At 33.6% G+C, this 22,892-nt stretch overlaps 2 protein-coding genes across 7 annotated transcripts; both read right to left on the bottom strand.

Moving 5' to 3' along the window:
* Positions 1-1,348: 1,348 nt before the first annotated feature.
* LOC105157951 (SNF1-related protein kinase catalytic subunit alpha KIN10) lies at positions 1,349-9,610 on the bottom strand. 4 transcript variants are annotated; one of them, XM_020692727.2, is made up of 12 exons: positions 8,808-9,610; positions 8,515-8,569; positions 6,075-6,253; positions 5,669-5,853; positions 5,361-5,567; positions 5,098-5,229; positions 4,808-4,993; positions 4,267-4,356; positions 4,103-4,186; positions 3,299-3,397; positions 2,880-3,116; positions 1,349-1,729 (listed from the first exon to the last, which is right to left on the bottom strand). In XM_020692727.2, exons 3-12 carry the CDS (start codon positions 6,247-6,249, stop codon positions 1,616-1,618), a joined length of 1,509 nt encoding a protein of 502 aa, XP_020548386.2. In that variant the 5' UTR covers positions 6,250-6,253; positions 8,515-8,569; positions 8,808-9,610; the 3' UTR covers positions 1,349-1,615. The 4 variants fall into 4 exon arrangements, with proteins under 4 accessions (XP_020548386.2, XP_011072806.2, XP_011072805.2 ...); XM_011074504.3 differs by lacking the exon at positions 8,515-8,569 and having other exon boundaries at positions 8,808-9,322; positions 9,403-9,609; XM_011074503.3 differs by lacking the exon at positions 8,515-8,569 and having other exon boundaries at positions 8,808-9,609.
* Positions 9,611-13,747: 4,137 nt separating this feature from the next.
* Positions 13,748-21,469, bottom strand: LOC105157950 (zinc finger (C3HC4-type RING finger) family protein). 3 transcript variants are annotated; one of them, XM_011074499.3, is made up of 18 exons: positions 20,918-21,464; positions 20,733-20,834; positions 18,628-18,710; positions 18,401-18,485; positions 18,217-18,303; positions 17,805-17,866; positions 17,511-17,692; positions 17,346-17,406; positions 16,777-16,954; positions 16,231-16,269; positions 16,071-16,132; positions 15,907-15,943; positions 15,596-15,645; positions 15,416-15,482; positions 14,946-15,021; positions 14,750-14,829; positions 14,602-14,670; positions 13,748-14,053 (listed from the first exon to the last, which is right to left on the bottom strand). In XM_011074499.3, the coding sequence occupies exons 1-18, from the start codon at positions 20,981-20,983 to the stop codon at positions 13,994-13,996; spliced, it is 1,446 nt and encodes a 481-aa protein (XP_011072801.2). In that variant the 5' UTR covers positions 20,984-21,464; the 3' UTR covers positions 13,748-13,993. The 3 variants fall into 3 exon arrangements, with proteins under 3 accessions (XP_011072801.2, XP_011072802.2, XP_020548437.2); XM_011074500.3 differs by having other exon boundaries at positions 20,733-20,831; XM_020692778.2 differs by lacking the exon at positions 13,748-14,053 and adding an exon at positions 14,070-14,234 and having other exon boundaries at positions 20,918-21,469.
* Between the last annotated feature and the right edge of the window lie 1,423 nt (positions 21,470-22,892).

Below are 22,892 nucleotides of genomic sequence, written 5' to 3'. Positions count from 1 at the left end.
AAATTGATACTTATATTAAATAAAAAATATTCCTTAAATTGATTTTTGTCTTTGGTATTTACTAATTATTATGTTTAATAATTTTGCATTGGAACAAACTTATGCGAAAGTAAAATATAATATATATAAAAGATTCAATATTAAGATAAAATTAACGAAGTCCCGTATTTTGGATTTTTTTTATAAGAAATTCAAATTTTAAAAAATTGATCATATTTTGTTTGTAGATTTGTTTACGTCTATTTACTAGTTCTTTTAAACTTTATTTTATGTATGTTATATTTTTTATTTACTACAATATTCTGATGTTTTTTTCTTTAGAATTTATTGATGTGAAATGATTTTGAACTAATCATTTATTAACTATTGTTGTAAAAGTTTAATCTAATTAGACATATGCATATTGTTAGTATTAATGTATATTGCAATGCCCTATAACTATTCTAATTATAATTTACAAACAAATTTTAAATTTTGTCAAACTATTGTTTACATTTTTTATTAACTTCTAAATTTGAAATATTACTGCATAAAATATTATTATTTGCGATTTTTAACTTCATCATATTTTTGGTGTGATTTCTTGATCCATTAAGTCATTTGAATTTAATTTATTTCTTATTCAATAGTATCTTATATTTTTGAAAACGTAATCTTTCATGTATATATAGAATTATCTAATATTGAAGTATCCAATAATATGATATTCACTTGATAATTAAATTTTCATACGCAATTTTAACTTAATAGAAATTAATGCTTTTAATTGCCGATATTTTTTATCCTTAATATTTAATTTAATTTTGTGAATCTTAACTTACTTTTTTTTAGTAAATTTATTCTTAAGAAAAATATATTGCTTTTGTTATTTATTTATTAGTTTTCAATTTCCATCTCCAATACAATTAACACATTTTCTATTTGTTATTACTAAGTTGATTCCCGAATATGTACCTTACTTGATATGAAAATATAATTATGCAATTAATTAAAATTTATTTTACAACTAAAATGTTAATATACAGTTATTTCTAAAATCTTACTTTTAATTGTTATCAATGCTTATTTCATTTTATAGAACTTTACTTTTCTTTAGCGTTTTATTTTGCAAGTCCTATTTTTCAAGTTATTTTACTCAATCAGTCCAATTTCATCGTCAAGATCCAAGAATGCAATACTCGTACTAAAATCACATGCATTATAAAGGATTTGAGATGTGAACAATGAATTTTGAGAGAGAGTACAAGTACAATTTTAAAATTTCTTTGAGAGAAAGTATAATTGCACAATTTTTAAAAAAAAAATCTAGACGTAATTGATTCTTCCCATAAATATCAAGATGAGGAAGTTATAGAAAGAAAAATTAGCTCTCCAATATCCAAGTTGGGTATGTACATGGTTATTTGATATGGAGTGTTATAATGGGGTAGTAGAAAACATGACTGTTTATACTTGTACATATTGCTCTTTATAGACAGACGTAGTAACCCTCCTATATATGCATAAGTACTCTACTTTTTACATATCAATACAAACCAAACCCTAACATATAATGCACGTTTGCATAGCAATATTTACATTAATGCTTCAAACCCTTTTCTAAAGTAAATGAAAGCTAAAGAACATCAAGCCGCATCATGAAAAAAGCGCAGAAATCCAGGAAGAGGAACACAGGGCCGCTGAGCCTCTGTAGATCAAGCAAATACTCCACATCGCTGGTTTTGTAAAGCTGTCATTCGTTCAATCACATTAGCAGCAAATTCGTTATATTATTAGGACATATGTCCTGAAGTATCACTGATGCGTGCATAATTATAAAATAATCCAAAGGGAATCTAAAAGCGAGGCAATCATGGAGACACGGTAGAATGCAGTTACATAGCACATTTTTTGTGTGTGCAAGAGCATATGTAAAAGATATGCCAAATCCTCTCCATTAACTATAGTAATAGTAAAGATTTATTATTCTTGATACATGTAACTGATTATGATAATTCTACGGCCGGCAGGTGGTATCATTGTGCCTCTCTCGTGCTTCTAGACAATAAGATGCCTCATGTTGTCTCTATATAACTTTGTTATGTGATAGTGAAAACATATGCACAATGACAACAGAAATATATACACAACAAATACACTACTTTATCACATTTAGTGCAAGAAGAATTTCGCTAGCCTTTAGAAAGGCTATTCTACAAACATAGAAACAAGCTATTACAACTATTGTCCTTGTATTCGATGTTTGATTATTCTTCAGTTACCTCTTCTGTTAGAAACAAACAACTAGTACGGGAAACAACAACAGCAAGCCCTCTTTGACTTGTATAAGGGTCATGCATATTATTTCATTCTGCCAGTGTGATGTTAGCCCCTCAAACAATCTCAATGATCATTTATTACATATTGCTAATTGCGGCAGAAAGTCTTCAAGGTGGTAGGAATAGCGTTCGAGAAAGCATATCCTAGTCAGTCCGGAACTTGTGTTTTGTCTTCTAACCTGAAATCTACAGGGTTTATCTTTCTTATAACTAAAGTACCAATACATATCATAATGAATACCGAGACATCTTCGAAATATCTTCAGTTAACCCCTGTAGCATTACTATTCACTATGTAAAGCTATAAGAATTGTAATATCTAAATAAAACAATTAGGAGCCTCCTTTACTTTGCTTGAAGCAACTTATAAGCACCTACCATGTAATTTTTTGGGCTTACAAGTTCTCCTAAATTTGCATTGAACAACTATTATGTCTCATAAGATGTTCTAACTGATGATAAGCTATGTCAAATGACCTCTAAGTTAGTATAGTGAACTGCCAAGATATTGAAAAGAAAACCAGAGAAACCAGAGAAAACAGACAATATAAAATATAATACCTGCATTTCAAACTTCACAACACACTGTGGTTGTGAAACATTTGCATTGATGGAAGTTATGCTATTAACATAATGATTGCCATTTATGTGATTGATGGCTGTCAGACTCCCTTGGTCCGGAATAGCATGAACAAAAACACATTTCATGTTATAATGTCCAATCTTTTTCCACCTGACATTCAGTCCTTGCAAAGCTCCAAGGATCTGGGTCATTATGTCTCGTGGACGTGCTGGAGACTGGTAAAGAAGAGAACATCAGATATTAGAACACTAAAACCAAATGGTTTACCAGAAATCAAGCAACATGTGATTTTTCTTATTTAATATCGGGAAGAACATTTTATGCTGAAAAGTTTCATATATGCACGGCATTTTTTATTTTGCAATCTCAAAAAGCACTCAATTTTCAGAACTTGAACCTGAAGTCCGACAAGCCATTGCTTCTTTCTTGTGATAAGAGGCATCAAACTGGAGCCAAGTATCTTAACATCTGGATAAGGTCCTGCAGAACAACTCTCCTGGAAAGACAGATGAATGAATTCTCAAGTATGCAGTTAAGAAGCTACAAGTACAACATGCCCAAGAAATATCTGTATCAGGCCAGCTTTCATGCAGCAGGTAAAATTACAGTCCAAGAGACATACACTTCAAAATTAAAATTAAGGTTATGATTGCTTAACATCTCATCACATTTCAACGACAAAAGATGAAATAAAAGTGATTTGGTTGAAATGGAAGGACTTCTGCATATGTATGATCTGGATAGAAGTATAACAAGAAAAGTGAAGCAATGTGGATAGAAGTGTGATAGTGATAAAAGTAGTTTGGATGTAAAATCTATGTGTCTCTATCAAAAAGAAACATTATCATCATTACTAAGCATGTGACAATTACAAATTCTCAGCCACAACTTCTGGGGGCAATAGCGTAAAGATAGGTAACGCTTATATTTCTTCATCTTCGATCTGAAAGTCCATATCGAGTCAAACTTCCATTAACATGGGAACGAGGGAGTATGAAAACCATTTCTAAGAGTTGCTAGAGGTCTGAATTGGCATTCCTCCATAAGATACTGAAAGGCTATTCCACTACTTCTCATGTGATTGTAGCCATGACAAAAAATGTGTTTAATATAGAAAATCCATCCAAAAGGGCACAAGGAGAACGCAGAATTTCAATAAAGTAAATCAAGAAAGTCTAGGGTTCCATCTGGATAAACATACCATTGACTCCTGAAATTCAGCACCCAGATAGCCAGCGGAGACGGGGGACCTGTTGTCAAATAGTAGATAGTATGCAACAGTAGCCTGCACCATAATGTTGTAACATTAATATTCTAAAAGTTGAGGACTAAGAGACAGCAGGAGGAGTTCAGAATACTGTATACATCATTTTGTAGCCTGTTCTGAAGTGATTCAATCAGCTGATTCCTGTCAAATCCCATTCTAAGAACCTTTTGAATGATCTCCTCATCAAGCTGCAAAAGTAAGCAAATTGGCTCAGTTACATAAAGCACTACAAAATTTGGTCACTAAACTTGGAGGTCATGCAGTTAAGTAGCTGCCTCATGTAAGCTAGTCCCAAACATGGTCCTCCTTCATGAGATTTCCAGCATCATTGCCAGCCAATTTATATTTATAAAATATATATAAGAAGTTTGATGACAACAATAGGTGACTAAACATTAGTTGGCATACAAGATATTACATGTCATCACCCCTAAATAGATTGATTACACAAACTAAACTGCACACACTGAATAGGAAGACCAGATAATTCCAAATTTCTCCAAAGATTATTATGGATATAAAAAGTTGAAAAGAAACACAAAGTAATACATTTTTACTGTATCATGAAGAATTCTCCTCTTATCAGTGATAAAAACACATCAAACTGCACTTAAAACCTTGGTAAAAAAAGTTATGCACCTGTTTTAGATGTTCAATTGCATTAGGTGGAGTGACAGCTAAATAGCGAGGAAGGCTAACTTTGAACCAAGGGTGCTGGCGTATCTCACGAGTAGTTATCCTCTTCATAGGGTCCACTATCAGCATTCTTGGAATCAAATCACGAGCTCCAGGTGACAAATGACTTGGAAGAGTATAAAGTCCACTCTGAAGAATTTCAAGAATTATTTAGAGGATGATGACCCCCATCTCAAGCCACATAGTAGCACATGAACATATATTGAGATCCAGAAACAGTTCAGTGCATATACCTTTATTTTCTTGAAGAGGTTAGGAATGTTCTCATCATCAAAAGGAAGAGAACCACAAAGAAGGGCATACAAAATGACACCACAACTCCAAACATCAACCTCAGGTCCAGCATAAAGTTTTCCAGATACAACCTACAACCATTTCCAATATAGGGAGCTTAACTTTAACACACTGCATATGTAGCATGTTAATATATTATAGCCACCAATGTACTTTTCATAACCATTTAACTTAATATTTCTAAGTATACTGCTTTTACAACCTCAGGAGCAGCGTAATTTGGGCTCCCACAACTGGTTCTCAGAAAATGTCCATCCCGCATAATGTTGCTTAAACCAAAATCAGCTAACTTGACATTGCCTTTTGAATCTAAAAGCAAGTTTTCAGGCTTGAGATCGCGATGAACAACCATGTTTCTATGGCAATACTCCACTCCTGCAATAATCTGTTCCAAAACACAAACACAATTCTGCAGCTTATGTTGACTGAAACAAACTTCAAGAGTTCATCTGCTGATATGGAGGCCAAACTCACCAATAAAAAAGAAAGGAAAATGACAAAGAATACTACCTGCTGAAAAAAGCGCCTAGCTTCATCCTCTTGTAACCTGCCCTTTTCAACAATATAATCAAAGAGCTCTCCACGCATCACATACTCCATCACCACATATATATCTGCCGGTGTCTCTATAACCTCATAGAGACGTATAACATGTGGATGCACGAACAGTCTACATATTTTAATTTCTCTTCTCACTGTACAACATCATTTGGACTTAGAAAGCTGTAAAGCACACGTTCCAATCTCAAAGGAATGGAACAAAGGCAATGACAAAATGTAAACAAGATATCACCAAGTTGACGAAAACCAGAAGAGCTATTTTGCTTCAATGGAACAAAAAGTTATGTAGAAGACGTTGCGTATGAGTAAGAAGATAAAATTCTTTGGCCATTCTAATAGATGCAAAAATTCTCACCTTTTTCCTCCATGTCAGGACTCTGCATTTTCCGACGGTTAAGGATCTTAATGGCCACTTTGTGACCGGTCCGAAGATGTTCAGCAATTTTGACCTTTCCAAAGGACCCATGCCCAAGTGTCTTTCCAAGCCGGTAATTTCTAAGAAGTGCTTCGGCAGTCAAACCGCTCTCCATATTCCTGTAGAAGAATAAGAACAATATGGCAGTCTGAAAATTGCTGCACATGAAAAGCACTACTCAGAAGCACTGATGCAATAAGATTGAGGTTGATTCTTGATGTCTATGGAACACGAAGTTATTTGATTTTATTGAAATTTCTGTTAATTCCACAACCTTTGCCAGCATTCCGAAAGACCTTTCTATTTTTGAAGAGCGGGGAACTTCTATACTACAGAAAGGCACATAAGTATTCTTCTTCTATCACCTTCATCAGGCAACTAATGAGATGATCTAGATCTTTTAGTAGCTAGTTTGCTTAGCTCATGAAAAGGTAAAACTGTCCTCCATCTGAATATGTTTGAAATGATTGCCTTCAGCGCAAAAAAAAACAATACATAAGGTTCACATACTAGCATCTAGTAATTAAAGACAGTTTCTCTGACTTCGGCAAGAATTAACACCGCCATTATTCTCCCTTAGTAAAAGGTGAAGCATAACAGTGAGCAGAAAAACTATTTCGAGACACTCTGCCAACTTACACTCGCTCCCCATGTAGAAAAATTCTCCAAATCTCAATTCCTAATGTTATCCTATACCAACAAACTAACCTAACAATGTGCTAGAAGTATCCAACCTCTGGAACCATCCTGCCATAATTTCTGAATAATTGCATGGTGTAGTGAACCAATGCGGTTTCTTCTAATATAACCTCAGGACACGTGTCAAAGGCATACAAAGTTTCTAGTCTTTCCTGAATGGATCATGGCAGTTCCAAGACGCATAATTTTTTGTAACAGAAGAATCAATGCACATGTGCGGACATTTCATGACATGCTAGAATATTAGTTTATAAGTGGCACATATACCCTACAATGCTATTCAAGAACTAGCTCTGCTGTCTATGGAACACCATCCAAACGGAAAGGGGGAGGAATGACTGACCCAAAACTTCAGATGCTTATTAGCGAAATAAGAAAAAATAGGAAACTCTTTTAACATAATTCATCATCAGAAGCTTTAAATCCTTCACTTCAAATGATTTCTTTAACTTAAATAGTGAAATGGCAGGAAAAGATCACTAAACTAGATTGAAAGACCAATCTCTTCACGCAATACACCTCATACCAATAAAAGTACGCAATCTGGTGCCCTGGTAGTCTTCAGACAGTAGACACCATACCAATAAAGTTATTATTGCTTGAGAAAAATTATGAAAAGCATTTGATTTACTGAAAGACATTTTGATTATTTTCTAAGATAGTTTACCACATATCAGCTAATATCCGTTGACATAATTATCTAAAGAGTAAGTGTCAAATTATGTTCAGTGAAAAAATTGTATACTTATTGATCACAATAACTTCTAGAAAACACATTTACTCCTCGTTTACATTTGGCTATTAGGCTGGGTTGTTATTTAATAAAGCTCAAAAGGATCTTTACTTCGAAACTTTGAATTGATCGGAAAATTGTACAAAACACAACACAAAGTTCAATTTTTTTGGGGATAACTCATCAGGCCAAGAGGGTGTGACTTGCCAGCTGTTGGTTTCTTCTTTCAAAATGTCGAGTTTGTTCATAAATGCCCATGATTACCCGAAAACTTACTGATCCAAATGCAGCACATACATTATGGTTAAACCAGCCATCAAAGTTGCACTGACTGTGGTGTAATTGTCATCGTATAATATATAAATACTGATAATATAATTATTTAATAGTAACTTTTATATTAACTAATACCAATAAAGGAACTTCTAAATAACACAGAGATTTATATAGTAATTGATTACATTAACTACAAGTAATTAAACAGCTACTGCTTTAAATATGATTCAAAATAGTGAGTAGATAGTAGCTAATTAACTTCTAACACTGTTCCTTACCTGTGAAAGGAAAAGAAAGAACAAAACTCACTGCTGAATTCATTCTTTTAAGTAAATTTATTTTCAAAATATCAATTTATAGTCAGACTATGATATGTAAAGGAAAACACTTTACTATTTTGTTAAATAGTTACATCCGTCAATCAGTCACACATTTACCAATCCTGTGAAGCGTTATAGGACAAAAGATGTCCAAGAACAGGAAGAAACCTAATGCTTTCAATATTATATTACCACGCAATAAAGCCATTAACTTCACAGCCAACTTGATCATGCACAAATTCACATGAGACAAAATTTGCAGAATTAGAATTAAAAAAGTGTGAATGAGAACAATGACACGCACAAACCACCTAAACATTACCATCAATTGCTCCAAAGAAAATAGTCAAACCTTACACAAAAATCCTAAGCATTTGAAGCTGATCAAGTAAGGTTTCTCACAGAATCTGCGCTTAAGAATAGTAGTAAAACTCAAAATTAATCACAAACAAAACACAACAATTAATTTCCTACAATGCTTCATCAAGTGCACAGCCTCTTCAAAAAAATCAAAATATCCGGACTACGCTACCGAAAAGCGAAAAGAACAGAATTCCATCTTCAGGAAATTGCAACGGTTGATCAAGCAACCAGCCATACAGAAATCAATAAGCTCTAAAATTGGATTTTGGGACGGGAAATTACCTGATGAATTAGTATAATCACATGCAAACACCGTAATGACTTCAGCAATACAGCTCCGCAATTGAATCCGAGGACGAAGAGGAGAGGGGTTTTAGAGAGAGAAAGAGAGAACGGTGGGGCTTTGGAGATTGCAGAGAATAATAGTTATATACATATATATTAATATATATAGGAATAGTACTAATAAAATTTAGAAAAAAAAAAGATAAACTTTCGGTGTGCTGACTCAGCAAGTCAGCATTGTTAACGGATATGTACAAATACCAGATCACGCTTCTCTATTTTATATTTTTATTCTAGTCAGTACCCCATTTTTGTCGAGCTCGACTCTGTAATCTCGAGCTCGAGTTCGAGCTAACCAGTCACCTTGGCAAGTGATCTGAACTCAACCTTTGATCTTCTTCCTTGAGAACCCAAAGAAGCAAAGAAAAGGCACTATTTTTGCGTGTATCAACAGAGGGCATAGAATCCCAATGTTCCTTCTTTACCGAGAATGTTCCTTCGCTATGTTAATTCTGCACTGCATTTTGCCATTACTACGGGGCTTGAACCTGATATATATCGCTTAAAGAACCTGTATGCTTGAAGTGTGTACCGAAAAAATAACAGTGAATGCTTTTTTGTCGCCATCTATTAGTGTGGACCAGCAGCGTCGCTGTCCTCGTTGCCGACTTGCCGTCGATGTTGCCGTGAATTTGGGGGTTAGGGTTCTAAGAGATGGGTTTGGGGAAGAAATGAGAGAGGAGAAAGAATGGAGATAAAAAGAGAAAGAGAGAAAGAAAAATGAAGAAGAAACGAGTAAAAGAGAGAAAGAGATGGGTTTCTGACTATTTGTTGTATTATTATTATTATTATTTATATATAATAATAGAAGTTCTCTAAATTTATATTTTAAAAAATAAATTTACTTTAGTGTAATTTGAGGTCACAATTTATTAAGATGTTTTGGAAATAAATAGAAAGAAGTAACTAAAAATTAATCTTATGACTTATAATTACTTTATTATTCATATATGGCGGGAACGCAATCTACGGCTAATGGAGCAGATGGATCGGACGGGTGACTCGCTAACTTTTCTTATCTTCGAGGATATTCGACAGAGAATACTGAGTGTTACACTACCACTCTCTATTAGTTTTTGTGCGTTTTATAAATTATGGCGTATCCCTTGATCTGTCTAGGGAGAAACCGCACTTTGAACATTATTGTATTGTACGGTTGTACCCTTTACTTAATAAAATTTACAGTTATCGAAAAAAATTACTTTATTATTTATATTAATATAAATAATTTAAAAATGGGACAAAGATTTTCTTTTTTCGAAAAAGCCGCCTGTGCCTAGACGGGGAGTTTGGCAGACCCCTACCCATTTATTACTTCAGAAAGATGGGACAAAGAATAGCTTGGTATTAGGCGTTTCACAACTTAGGTAAGTCCTGCTTTAGTTTTTTATAGAATTTCTTTTGTTCTTTTTTTTATTTCTTGTTTTTAACATATGGGACCATAAATATCATCAACTAAACAATAACGTTTTGCCTGAATAATTAGCTAAAATTAAACTTTATCTTTATAAACTAAAGTATAATAAACATCTTATATGTATATTATTTTTTCACACTATTAATATTAAATCTATAAATAGATGATTATAAATCACATAATTATATCCACAAAATATAAAATTTAATAATGCTAAATTAACTACTAAAGAGGAAATAAGCATAACAGCAAAGGATCATCCAGGACCTACATTGAGGTATTTATGAATATTATATAGATTTATTTAAATTTGAATTTATTGTACAAAATAAATAAATAGTCCGTATAGTTATTATATTTGTAATTATATATTATATTTGTGTTTATACATTTTCATATATATTTATAATTTTCATGTAGGGTTAGGCAGGACATAAAATGCTAACCATAGAACTGATGATAAAAAATTAAAATTACATCACTCAATTAATATTTTTAGGCATATGTCATAGAATGAGGTTAAATTATTATTTTTTTATTTTTACAAGTGTTAAATTAAAATTTTATCAATATTTTTGAATAAATTCCTAACGAAAAAGGGTTCAGCGTAAACAATAAAAGTTATTCATTGATCATATCAAGTTAGTGGGTATGGTCTTTCCAATAAAGTTAAGTGTAACTAATCATCCTTATTGAACTATTGATCATGAAAGCTCGCTATTATAGTTGGCCATCTAAGACTAGGTAAATATATGTGTGAATGTTTGGGCTCCCAAACTCTTTTGTGGGTATGATCTTTCTGTCTATCGTCTCTCGGCCTCGGTCTAGGGTATGAAATTTGGTGTAAGTTTTTATTTTGGACTAGACATATATGCTTTCATACTTGAGATTGTGTTTCACTTAATTTCTCGACATAGCTGACTCATCTCCAAGTGCATAAGGAAATACCGCTATCACAGACTAATAGGGGATGTATCCTCTTCTTAAAACTCACCGTCCATACTTTATATTCTAACCGAACTATATAAGGGTTATGATGACCGTATTTGTAATGCAATCACCTCTCACCATATCTAAAATACAGTCACTGTATGAATGTAACTACGTGGTTCCTTAAGTTTGAGGACTATCTCCCAAATTATCAGAGCTGGGGAATCCACTTATATACCGATCAAGTCTCTAAGGCTTCCATATAACGATCCCCACGAGTTAGTTCAGTCGATTTGACATTTAGTAAACCAACCCACTAAGATCGTATAGATGTCCAACATCTTTCGTCATGGAACACGACATTTATCAAATGAATACGATGCTTAGTGCAAGTCTCCATAGGATACTTGATGCCCAATCTCGAGGTCCTTGACTTGGAACATTTTAAACCCAACATTCATCAGTTGATTTCATAACCGTAATCCAATTTGCAATCCAACTGCATGGGTTGTCTAAATGGTCTATAGACTTTATTGTGATGTTAACAGATTTCAACAAAATTAAATGAACACAACAAAGATAATGTCAGTAATGAACACTAGATTTCTGTTCACATAATAATATTACATTATATACAAATGATATCTATATGCTTATACTAAATGAGCAGCAGTATTTTAAGTTTGAAATTATATCCATATCTATCATGGTTGATTAAAGTAAAACTCTATAAAATAGGAAATAAATATTGACAACAAGTAAAAGTAAGATTTAAGAGATTGTATACTTACATTAGTTGTGAACTAAATTTGAATTAATTGTATAATTATATTTTCATATCAAGTAAGGTGCATGTTTGGGAATCAACTTAGTAATGATAAAATCATAAATTAAAAATGAGTTAATTTTATTGAAGATAGAAATAGAAAAAAACTGATAAAGAAATAATAAAAGAGCAATATATTTTTCTTAAAATAATTTATTAAAAAAATAAGTTAAATTAAAAACTAAGAATAAAAAATGTCGGCAAATGAAAGCAGTAATTTCTATTAAGTTGAATTGCGTATGAAAATTTAATTATCGAGTAAATCTCATATTATTTGATATTTCAATATTAGATAATTCTATTTTAAATTAACTAATAATATATAATTGCTATAATTAATTAATATTTATATTCATATATATTTAAATTTAAAAATTAAACTTTAAGATATTAGTTTTTTATATAATGTTTATTTAATTTATTAATTTAATTATTGAAAATTAAAAATTAAATTTGACATACTTGTTTGATATTTTAATATTTAAATAAATGTATTAAAAATAATTAGAGAGAAAGAGAGAGAGAAACCACCAAAAAAATCTCAAAATAAAAGAAATAAAGAAGGGTAATTCTATAAAATCAAGAAAAGTATTTTAGTCAAACAAATCAAAAAATTATTATTTTTTTTTTTCAAAATACAGGAGTTTTTTAGCCGTTATTTAAAACACAGGGGATTTTTAATCTTTTCTTAAAAAACATAAGGTAATTAAAACATTTATTTGTCAAGTCCATTTCCTTAACATTAAATGGCATATGACCAATAGTGTCAAAATTTTAGGATTTAGAGACCAAAAGTGCTGACCCATAAAATTGGAATTAAAAGTGAAAATAACCCTATATAATGAAATCAAAAGTTGTCCAAAAGGTAACATAGTCTTTACACGATTTCTAGAATAGAAATCTCATGCAAAGGTAATTAAACCAACAGGCAATGTAAGAACGCTATGCAGACCATACTGACATATGTGATTCCACACACAAAAGTCTTATCGGTCAAGCTTTATTCCTAATGTCACAATTGAAGCATGAGATGTCTCCCATCCAAAAGCCAAACAGTAGCCTCTAAATCTCTGGGAACTCAAACCTGATGGAAGAAGGAACCTTTTTCATGAGAAAGGCCCTTAATCAGTCCCCTAAATTTCCATACCTAATGACAAAACTGTTCATTGTGCTTTAAAAAAGAAATTCGCTCGACGAGGCAGCCGCTAGACAATCCATAAGCTGCAGCATCCAGAAAAAATAACAAAAACAAAAACAAAAATTGCCCCAATACAAAACCAGGTTACACAAATTTAACAGAGAACCTGGGGCTAATAGGATTTCAACATGGTTGCTTGAACAAGTTAGTCCAGGAGTTACGGGGAACGTTTTTGGCAAGACTTCTCCAAAATTAAAGATTTGAAATCATCTAACAAATTAGCCCAGAAATCATGGCATAAAGTTTGGAGGTCGTCTACCATATCAGAGTAATCAGAAGCTTCCTATAAATATGTTCATGATGATAGCTTTCTTCCATTCAGGAATGAATGTTAACCCCATTTCGCCTTCCTCTTTGGGACACAACACAACATCCCAAGAAACTTTAGCTCCTGCATTCTTCATATCAATCATTTTCCACAATAATCTCCAAGTATCTACATTCCACTGCATTCAAATAGAAGTTCATAGCTACTATGCTGGAATCTTAAATGATGCAACTGCAAATTACAGCGATTATAATCATCAAATATTTATTGTATGTTGGTAAAAATTTTTACAGTAGGAATGTAGGTTCTCGCAAAAGCAACATGTATATTTCTTCCTCTTTCTTTGTTTTTATCCCAATTTCTGAAGGTAGGGAGAGATCCACTTCTAGATGTGGATCAAAGAATATGAATAGCCTGTAAATGAACAAAGGTGTATTAACAATTGTAAATTTTCGAAGAATACATGTTACATAATTGATCGTCTTTATTGCAGTCTACATCCTTGCTCTTCCGCCTTCATATAAAGAAGTGCTCGTCTAATCCTCTGCAAGAAAATTCCAGAAAGATAAAGGTGATGTATGATGAAGAAAATGAACAAAAAAGAACGTACAAAATGTGAAACAGATCCAAGTTCAGTAAATGCATGGCAGATGGTACAATCATCTATATTTGGTGCTGCCTCAAGGTACCCATATGACTTCATAAAGATCACCTACTAAGTTGATCTGTAGAGCATCTAGAAAACATGAAAAGCAACTAATCTGAGACCAAAGAAGATGAACTTGACATAATAACACTATAAAACGTAATGGTGGATAAATTTATCTGCGGAAAAACCACGAGGCGCATGCTAAGACTGTGATGCTTTGGTAGGCATGGAACATGTTATAGATCAATTGTGAGTTTACTGGGACTAGAGTCTCGACCTATCCCAGACCCAAGACCCAATAAATTTGACTCGCTAGACCATAATTTTAAAAGTATTACAAAAATCCCATTTCAAATAGTCCGTATCAACATATAAATTTCTACACATAAAAAAGCAATACATTACTATATACATATATATGTATATATAGTCAGCACTAATACCTCCTTTGTATCTCTTATCCGAAGGAGATCTAATCTTTCTGATGGTCTACGATTTGTTAACGTTGCAAGCTGCATCAATGTTATATATCATTAACAAAATGACAAGGTTTACATCAGAATTGACTAGAATATTCACTAAGAAGTATACCCAAAAACTGAAGCGCTCAGGGTCCCGTGTGGCGGGCATCATTCCCTCTGCTTTAAAAAGCTCTGCTAGCCGTATTCTATCTGTAAGCAACTTCTTTCTCAGAAATCAACAAGAATTGGTAGAATCATCATGCTGGAAAATAAAAATATGAAAAACTAACAAAGATATTCAGTAAAGAAATTGTGTTGGTAATTACCTCCTTGCGCTGCTTCTTGTGCATCCTTTATCCACTGGCGAGCAAATGCTGCTGCTTTATTTGTCATATCTAGTAACTGCAGCATTGAAAAATAAATCCAAGTAAACCCAGAACTACCAGACTTGGACACCTCCATCAGAACAGGCAAGCACAGAATGATTTAAAACTTCTGAACAAACAAGCAATACAAAATGGAAAGGCAGAAAGGATAGATGCCAGAAGCATTCTGTAATCTTACTGTCACTTGAGGAAATGGATTATTCTTTTTCCTACAATTTCTCAATCATTAAGTGTTTTTTTTTTTTTCAGATTTAATTTAATGAAAAAGCTAGGAAAATCCAACATGCGACACAATTTAGTACACTCAATATCAGAAGGTACTTCTACATATTTGAATTCATTTCATACAGAAGCACCAGTATCCCTGAAAAGTGAGCGCTATAATGTCAGATTTAAAATTTAGCACTTACATCATCTCTCTCGGCTCCCTCGGGTGGATAGCTGTCCTCAACCCATTCAACCTCAGCAATGCGGTACCTTCATATATGGTGGTAATATAAACAACAAATCAATTAAAGAAGCTTATACCGCAGAGAAACATATGCATGTAAATATATATTGCAGACGCACTGGACAGTAAAGGAAATTACCCATCTTGATCCCAATTTCGAATGATGTGGCATCTCCGGCGACTTTCGACCTGCGCCCAATAGTTGCTTAGACTGAAATATCTAGCTTTTGACTATGGTATAATGACCCATTTAAACTTAAAATTTGTAGAAGCCAGAATAGAACAAAGATTCAATCTCATACATGACAAAATCAGAGGTCAGAGATCTATGGGGGCAAAGTAGTTAACACTGACACAAATAGTGCAGAACTCATAATATAAATTTTTCGTTGTTACTGCACAACACAAGAAAAGTAATAGAAAGTAAGTGAAGCTTATTTATATTTTTACCTCTAAAAAGAAACGCCCATCTGGAAGTGGCTCACAACTGCATTAAGAACGAAATGTAATCATCATCTATGTTCCTGAAGTGCCAATCAAAGCAATCCATGAAATAATATATCTGTTCTAAAATAACTCAGAAAACTATAACACAACTCCTCCAAGTCACCTACTCTGTAATCTCCACTTCACATGCATAATCAGCTATTGAACCTGAAGATGAGTCAATTACAGCCTACACCATATGAAGATGCCACAGGCAGGAAAAGTGAGTATATATGACCAAAACACTTTCATAAATAAAAAACTAAGAAATAATTAGCATTAATTTACCATTCCCATTCTTCGGTTTCCTTCCATTATCCTCCTCACCTGTTTCAACCCATTCATAATGGCACCTCAAATCAGCCAACAAAAAGGCAACTAGATAGTGAAAGATTAAAAATGCTATGTATTTCATATGTTCATTTTTAACATGAAAAGGATGTTTTTTCCATGGTTGGAGGCTCCCCGGTTTATCATCTATTTGAAAGACAAACAATTATATTGAATTTGGAACACACTCGGAGAACATAATTTGAAAGACTATAAAATTGAAAATGGTCTTTGAACAAATCCTTATTTTATCATTTAACGTTCTCAGCACACTCTCACATACACGCACGAGAAATTTTCATATTTGGGTGGCTCCAGGACTTGAAGCTAGGTCCTTGCCCCTCTGCCAGGCAGTAATGAGATATTACTTTGCCACTTAATGTTACAGCTTAAATTATCCGACTTGAGAAACATTGATTATTTGATATCTTTAAAAATTATAATGTTAAAGCAAACATGTTAAATTGGTTAACACAGCATGTACAACTAATTTGATCAGCTCACCATAAGTCTATAACGAGGTTCAAATATGTTAAGTTGAAACTTCTGGCATGGTAAGATAACATCCATGACAAAAAGAGGCAGCAAATCAACACCAGGAAAGGTTAGACTGTCATGCTCTGATTTCCTTTCTGCATATTCCTCTGGAAAATTCTTCTGTATGATGTTGTTCAATGTGACACTGGAAAATCCAATCAACTGATAAGTTATATCTGCCTTACACATAGCATTCTTCTACTTTCTTACTGATACTATGCAACTCAGATTAACATTTCCTGTCATATTTTCACAAGGAACATTTAGATGCAAACAACAAAAAACTCAAGGAAAGGCCCTCTACACGCTTATTTGCTAGTCTTTATATTAAAAATTCCTCAATCCTGGAGTTTAGCAAGTTAAATTTCACTCATCTTCCTTTATAAAAATGTTGTCTGTCTTCTGCAAAACGAGCAGTATGACCGCACACTTGGCAAAATTTAGTTAGTGGCCATGTGTGTGGCGTATATAACTACTTGAGATAGACTGAAGATGGCAGACATGTTACTACCTTTTTAAAACATAGAAAAACTCACCTGATCGCGCTCGTTCTGGGACTAATAAATAGAACTGTACGACACAATGGGCATCGGTTACCTGAAATTATTTAATCCAAAATATGAATAAAAATGAGATATAAAGGATTTTTATTTGAAAATAAAGAACAGAAAAAGGTAGGAAGAAAAGACAGGTAACAATACCTCTGTCCATGGACTGAAAAAGGCATGACCGGCAGAAAGAATGCCCACAAGGAGTTGTGATTGGTTCATACAGTAACTTCAAACAAAGAGTGCAATCATAATCATCAGTGCGCTGTGGTTTTATATGGTTTCTCCTTGTAAATGTATTGGCTGTTAACCTATCTAAATTCAGAAGAGAATTGCTGCAAGTGAAACATTTCATTGATTACTCACAGATTCCATAAATAAAAAGCATTACTAGTACCAAACCAGTCAGGTTAGGATATATCCATCTTAAAAAAATCTCTGTATTACTTTTGAGGATCAATCTGAAGGCCTGAACATATAACATCTCGAGCTAGCTCGTACTTCTCCAACTGCCAAGTAATATCAGGTTGAATATCAACGTTGAGAGCATTATTGAGGCCAGAAAATATAAAAGCATGCACTATAGCACAATGTTCAAGCACCGTGAAGCCAAATAAAGCCAGACATGAGAACAACCACAACAGGCAATAGATAGAACATTGCAGGGACTATCCAATTAGTAGCTAATATGTACATGAGTTAGAGATACAAATAACTATTAATCATGAATTGATAAGAATAATACAAGCATAATAATTAAAGCAATTATCTTTAAAATAGATTAGGTTTCTAGTAGCTTTGCATATTATCCACAACTAAATAATGAAGCAAACTGAACCAAGAGGCGGGGCTTTCTCACCAGGACGAGTGCATTTGCCTTGAGAATGTAGGATGTTGCTAAGTTACTTTGCAAACTCATCACCTTCTCAGCATCCTTCAACGCAAGCTAAAGTAAGGATAACAAATTAAATTACTAAGACTGTTCGAATAATATCGAGGCAAGAAAATGTAAAATGGGGAAGACAAAAAGTACTGGAACATACGCCGGCATGAGTTGTTGGATCCAACCCACTCAATGGCCGGTATTCCGAAGCAGAAGGAGGCCTGTGTTTAAGGAATTGGCTGATCCTGGAGGAAGTTCGCAGTTACAAGAAGCATGAAGCACAAAATTAATGATCATGGGTGCCAATGAAATAGGCAGGACTCAGATATTATAAATAAGAATACCTTGTGACATGCAAATAAGAGATCATGGTTAGCCACGACTTACCGCAGATATGCAGCACATCGGTTGCTTAGAATAATAGGATCACCTGGTTTAATATTGTTGGCTCTTGAGTAAAACTCAATGGCCTGAAGAAAAACAAAACCAAAGAGGAAAATAGCAAACATGTAAGTCAGGAAATAAAAGTTTCAGGTCGCATGTAATCAGGAAATATCATTAAAAGACCTGATATTATTTAAGTTGGACAGTAATAATTTCATGCATGCCAAAGTGGCTATACATGGAGAATATATAGGCCAGACAGGCACAATAAGTAGTATTCTGCTTTTCATTAACTATATGAACAATGTTAATCAGATTGAGCTAATGCCATTTAGCATGGGTTCACTTGATAAAGCTTAAGCCTAACAATTCAATGTAAAATCAATGTATTAAATAATGCACAATACTCACGTTGAAAAGCTTCCTTTATTTGCTGGTCACCAGCACAAGCTAATTGATGAGAGTCAGGGTAAAAGGCGTACTATAATACTCACAAGTGCACAATTACAAAAAAACATCAATAACTATCACCAAAGTTTAAGTCCCCATAAAACACAAATATGTTTCTCATTTGCATAAAATACTACCAACAAACCTTAAGGCCCTCTAATTTTATTAAAGAGTATATATTAACCTCAGGCTGAAGAATAAAAGAAAAAAAAAAAGAGAGTCGTCCGAACTAGGACATTAGGTACCACAGATAGAATATGTACAGAGTCTTAAGGCAACACATTAAACAACTTCATTTGTGATGACCACGGGTAGCATGCTCTCAACTTTTCCAGACAGATAGGAAAGTCTGATGTTTTCCATCAAATATTGGCAATCATTGCGAAAAGATGTTACTATTCTGTCTTCCAAACATGAAAAGAGGAATTACAAAGGAAAAAGCAGAAAATGCATGTACACAGGGGCATTCCCAAGGAGCAGATGAACCCGTTATAATCCAGTAGACTAAAACTCCTATAGAAAGTCAGCCGTCATTCCCTAGTCCCCCACCCAATGTTCTCTCCAAATGAAAAAAATTGATCTGTCTGACGGAGCACAATAAATGCTACCTAGATTATGTTGATAAGCCCAAAACATAGCATATAGGGAATCTGTTCACACCATGCGATCCAAATCTTCAACCAACAGCAGAAATTGACAAATAACATTTCTTAAGTCCTAAAGTTGTTACTTGATCACGTTTTACCAAATCAGAACCATCAGTAAGTGGACTCAGTCACGTGCCAAATGAGCCAACAAAGTCGGCTAACCTTCAAAGAGATGTAACTATCTTGGCCCAGAGGCTAATACTAATCAGTAATTATGGAAGTACCATGATTGTTTCTTCCACAGGGATGAGAAGTTCACCATTTCAGCCATCTATATTCATGCAGCATTGGTTTATTAGGCTTCTGCCCTCTAGGGAGAGTTCTCCACATTAGCCCCCGGCAGAGAGCTAGGCCGTTATGGAGAGTTCTCCACAGTAGCCCCCAAAGTATGAGAACAACAATATGATGGGATTAACAAGTAGATGATGATTCTAGCATGCTGTGTGCCACCAAGAATGGAAACATGATAATCCAGTCTATCCCTCAAGAAGTACAGCATCTCTTCGGATTCACATATCAATCAGTGTGTCGACCAATTATAATTCAGCAACTCCTGATATTATTCCAGCAGGTTTCCTCTAAGACCTCAATATATGAGACACACAAAATGGCAATGGCAAATGAAAATATGCACCAGTAAGATTCTTTACAGCCGAATTTCCTTTCATGAAAGTTGAGATTACTTCTCCAATAATGCCAAGCTCGGTGAACACCATACAGAGCAACACAGACAACCTCATTGGATAGAGAACATAAAATCCGAATAAGCAATCAACTTAAAACTATACTTATATTAAATTCCAATACCACACATAAGACCAATCAATGTTCTCAACGAACTCCGTTCTAAAGGAAAACACTGCAACCCACACAGACTTCTTTTCTCAAAAAAACAAAGGCACACTTTTCGTAATAAGAAATAAATAAGAATTTAAAAGGAGAAAACAACAACAAGAAAGAAAGTTAAGAGACCAAAAATGCCCCCAACAAGGAGAACGCGCAGCAATTAACCTGATCCAATCGATTTTCACGAAATGCCTTGTTTCCCAGTTGCATGAGATCACAGAGATGTTTGTACCTCTCCCACGACATTGATGATCCTTCTCCACTCTGCTGCACCATGCACCACCATCCAATTACAGACCACATATGCATTCATCGCAAACACACACACGCGGATAGAGAAAGATACATACCCATGGGAAATCTTGGACATCGTCAATCCCTGCCAAGCTAAATTCCGGGGCAAAAGAACTCGCCATTTCGGGAAAGAGGGAACCCAAATCGTCAATAAACTTAAAACCAAAATCCCACAAAAAATCGAGCCAATTACAGACTCAACAGCAACAAACCGAGCACTCATCCATTGATGTATAGTAGGAGGAGGACGACAGACGCAAAATTAATACTAGTAAATTGGCGAAAGAGACACGAAACGGCGTCGTCGACAGTGGTGGTGCGTCGTGTTCGTCCCTGTATCCTTCGTTGTACGCTTGGCCACTATCCGTTTACGTGTTTCTCTCTCCTCACCTCCTCCCCCTCCTTTTTCCCTCACTATGTCACTACTCCCCCACCCCCCCTACTTTCTCTCTCTACACCTATACATACAACACAACATATATGGTATGTTGGAAAATTCTTCACGCACAATCACACGCACTTAGTGTGAAACGGGGAAATTCGTGGATTGAGAGCTTTCGTTCTCAAGAAGGAAAAGAACAAGAAAAGACTCTCTCGCTCTCCCCCAATTTTTACAGTGGTTTATTTGGAAACGCTCTCTCTGTAAAAATCTTGTTAGAGACTGTTATAGGGTGTGACACGGCGCATTAAGTCAAGGTTGTACATATGGAGAAAGGGGCCAGATATAGGTACCATACAATATAATTATGTAAATATAATACAACAATGACATAATTATAATATCTTGCCTTAGTATTACTAATATTTATTTTTTATCTAATAAATATATAATTAAAATTCATCGAATTTGTTGATATTAGCAAAAAAATTGAATAGAAAAATCCGTATTTACTCTCAATTGATTTATTACCGGCTTATTACATATTAAATAAATTTTTCTCTGAGAAAACTACAATTATATTAGTTTGGTCAGAAAAAATATTTATTTGATCTGCAAAAGGTCAGTACTACTTCAATTGCGGGTAAAAATACAATTTTTCTATTCAATTCTTTTGTTTAATATTGATAAATTAAGTGAATTTTGACTAATTGAGGGATCTATTTATTAGATAAAAATAAATTTTAAGGGTATTAAACGTAATTTTCTAAACCACATAAAATCTATGCATAATCATACCAAATATTAAGAAAGGACGATATAATTATCCATACAACAATATAAAGAAATATAAATAATTTAAGTAGGATAGGAATCAACTGTGTTGATTGAAAATGAATAATTTTATCGAAAACAAGAAAGAATAACTAGAAAATATAATGAAATTATGATCAGTGTCATGGGGAAAATTTTAGGCTGCAATACAAATTAATTAGTTTTACTTTTACCTAAATCAGAACATGGTCCTAGCACTATGTTTGGATTCATATTTCGTATTTTTTAAAATAAAATAAAACATACTCAATGTTTGTTTTTGTGGTTTTACGCCTTATTTATGTGTTTTTTTTTTAATTTTTCAACTTTCTATATATGATATATGTATATACACACTTATATATATAATATATGAGACATGATTTGACAATAAATAGTTATTTTTGTCTCCTAAAGTTACAACGTTAAATATAATATATTATGTATTTACATATTTAATATAAAAATATATATATAAAAAATGCATGATTTGATAATGAACAGTGATTTTTGTCTCTCAAATCCCAACATTAACTACACTACTTGTTTTAAAATATTTTAAATTACCTCAAAACACAAATTCAAACATACAATCTATTTTCAACACACAGTTACTTATTTTTGTTTTTCTTTTTATCTCCAAAAAACACAAAATAAAATACTCAAAACACAAATTCAAACACTATGATCATATTTCATTAAGAAATCTAATTTTATCAAAGATAGGTGTTGCCTACATGTATAGACCTTCCATCCCATGCATCCACGCTCGTCCGCATCACCCATCTCATGCACGTTGTTGGGGTCAGATAATTTTTTTTTTAACTAAACTATAAGTG

Source organism: Sesamum indicum, linkage group LG3, assembly GCF_026168435.1.
Source record: "Sesamum indicum cultivar Baizhima isolate 11 linkage group LG3, ASM2616843v1, whole genome shotgun sequence".
Lineage (NCBI taxonomy): Eukaryota > Viridiplantae > Streptophyta > Magnoliopsida > Lamiales > Pedaliaceae > Sesamum > Sesamum indicum.
The sequence above is the reverse complement of the archived record's forward strand: the minus strand, read 5'-3'. Positions and strand labels throughout refer to the sequence as shown.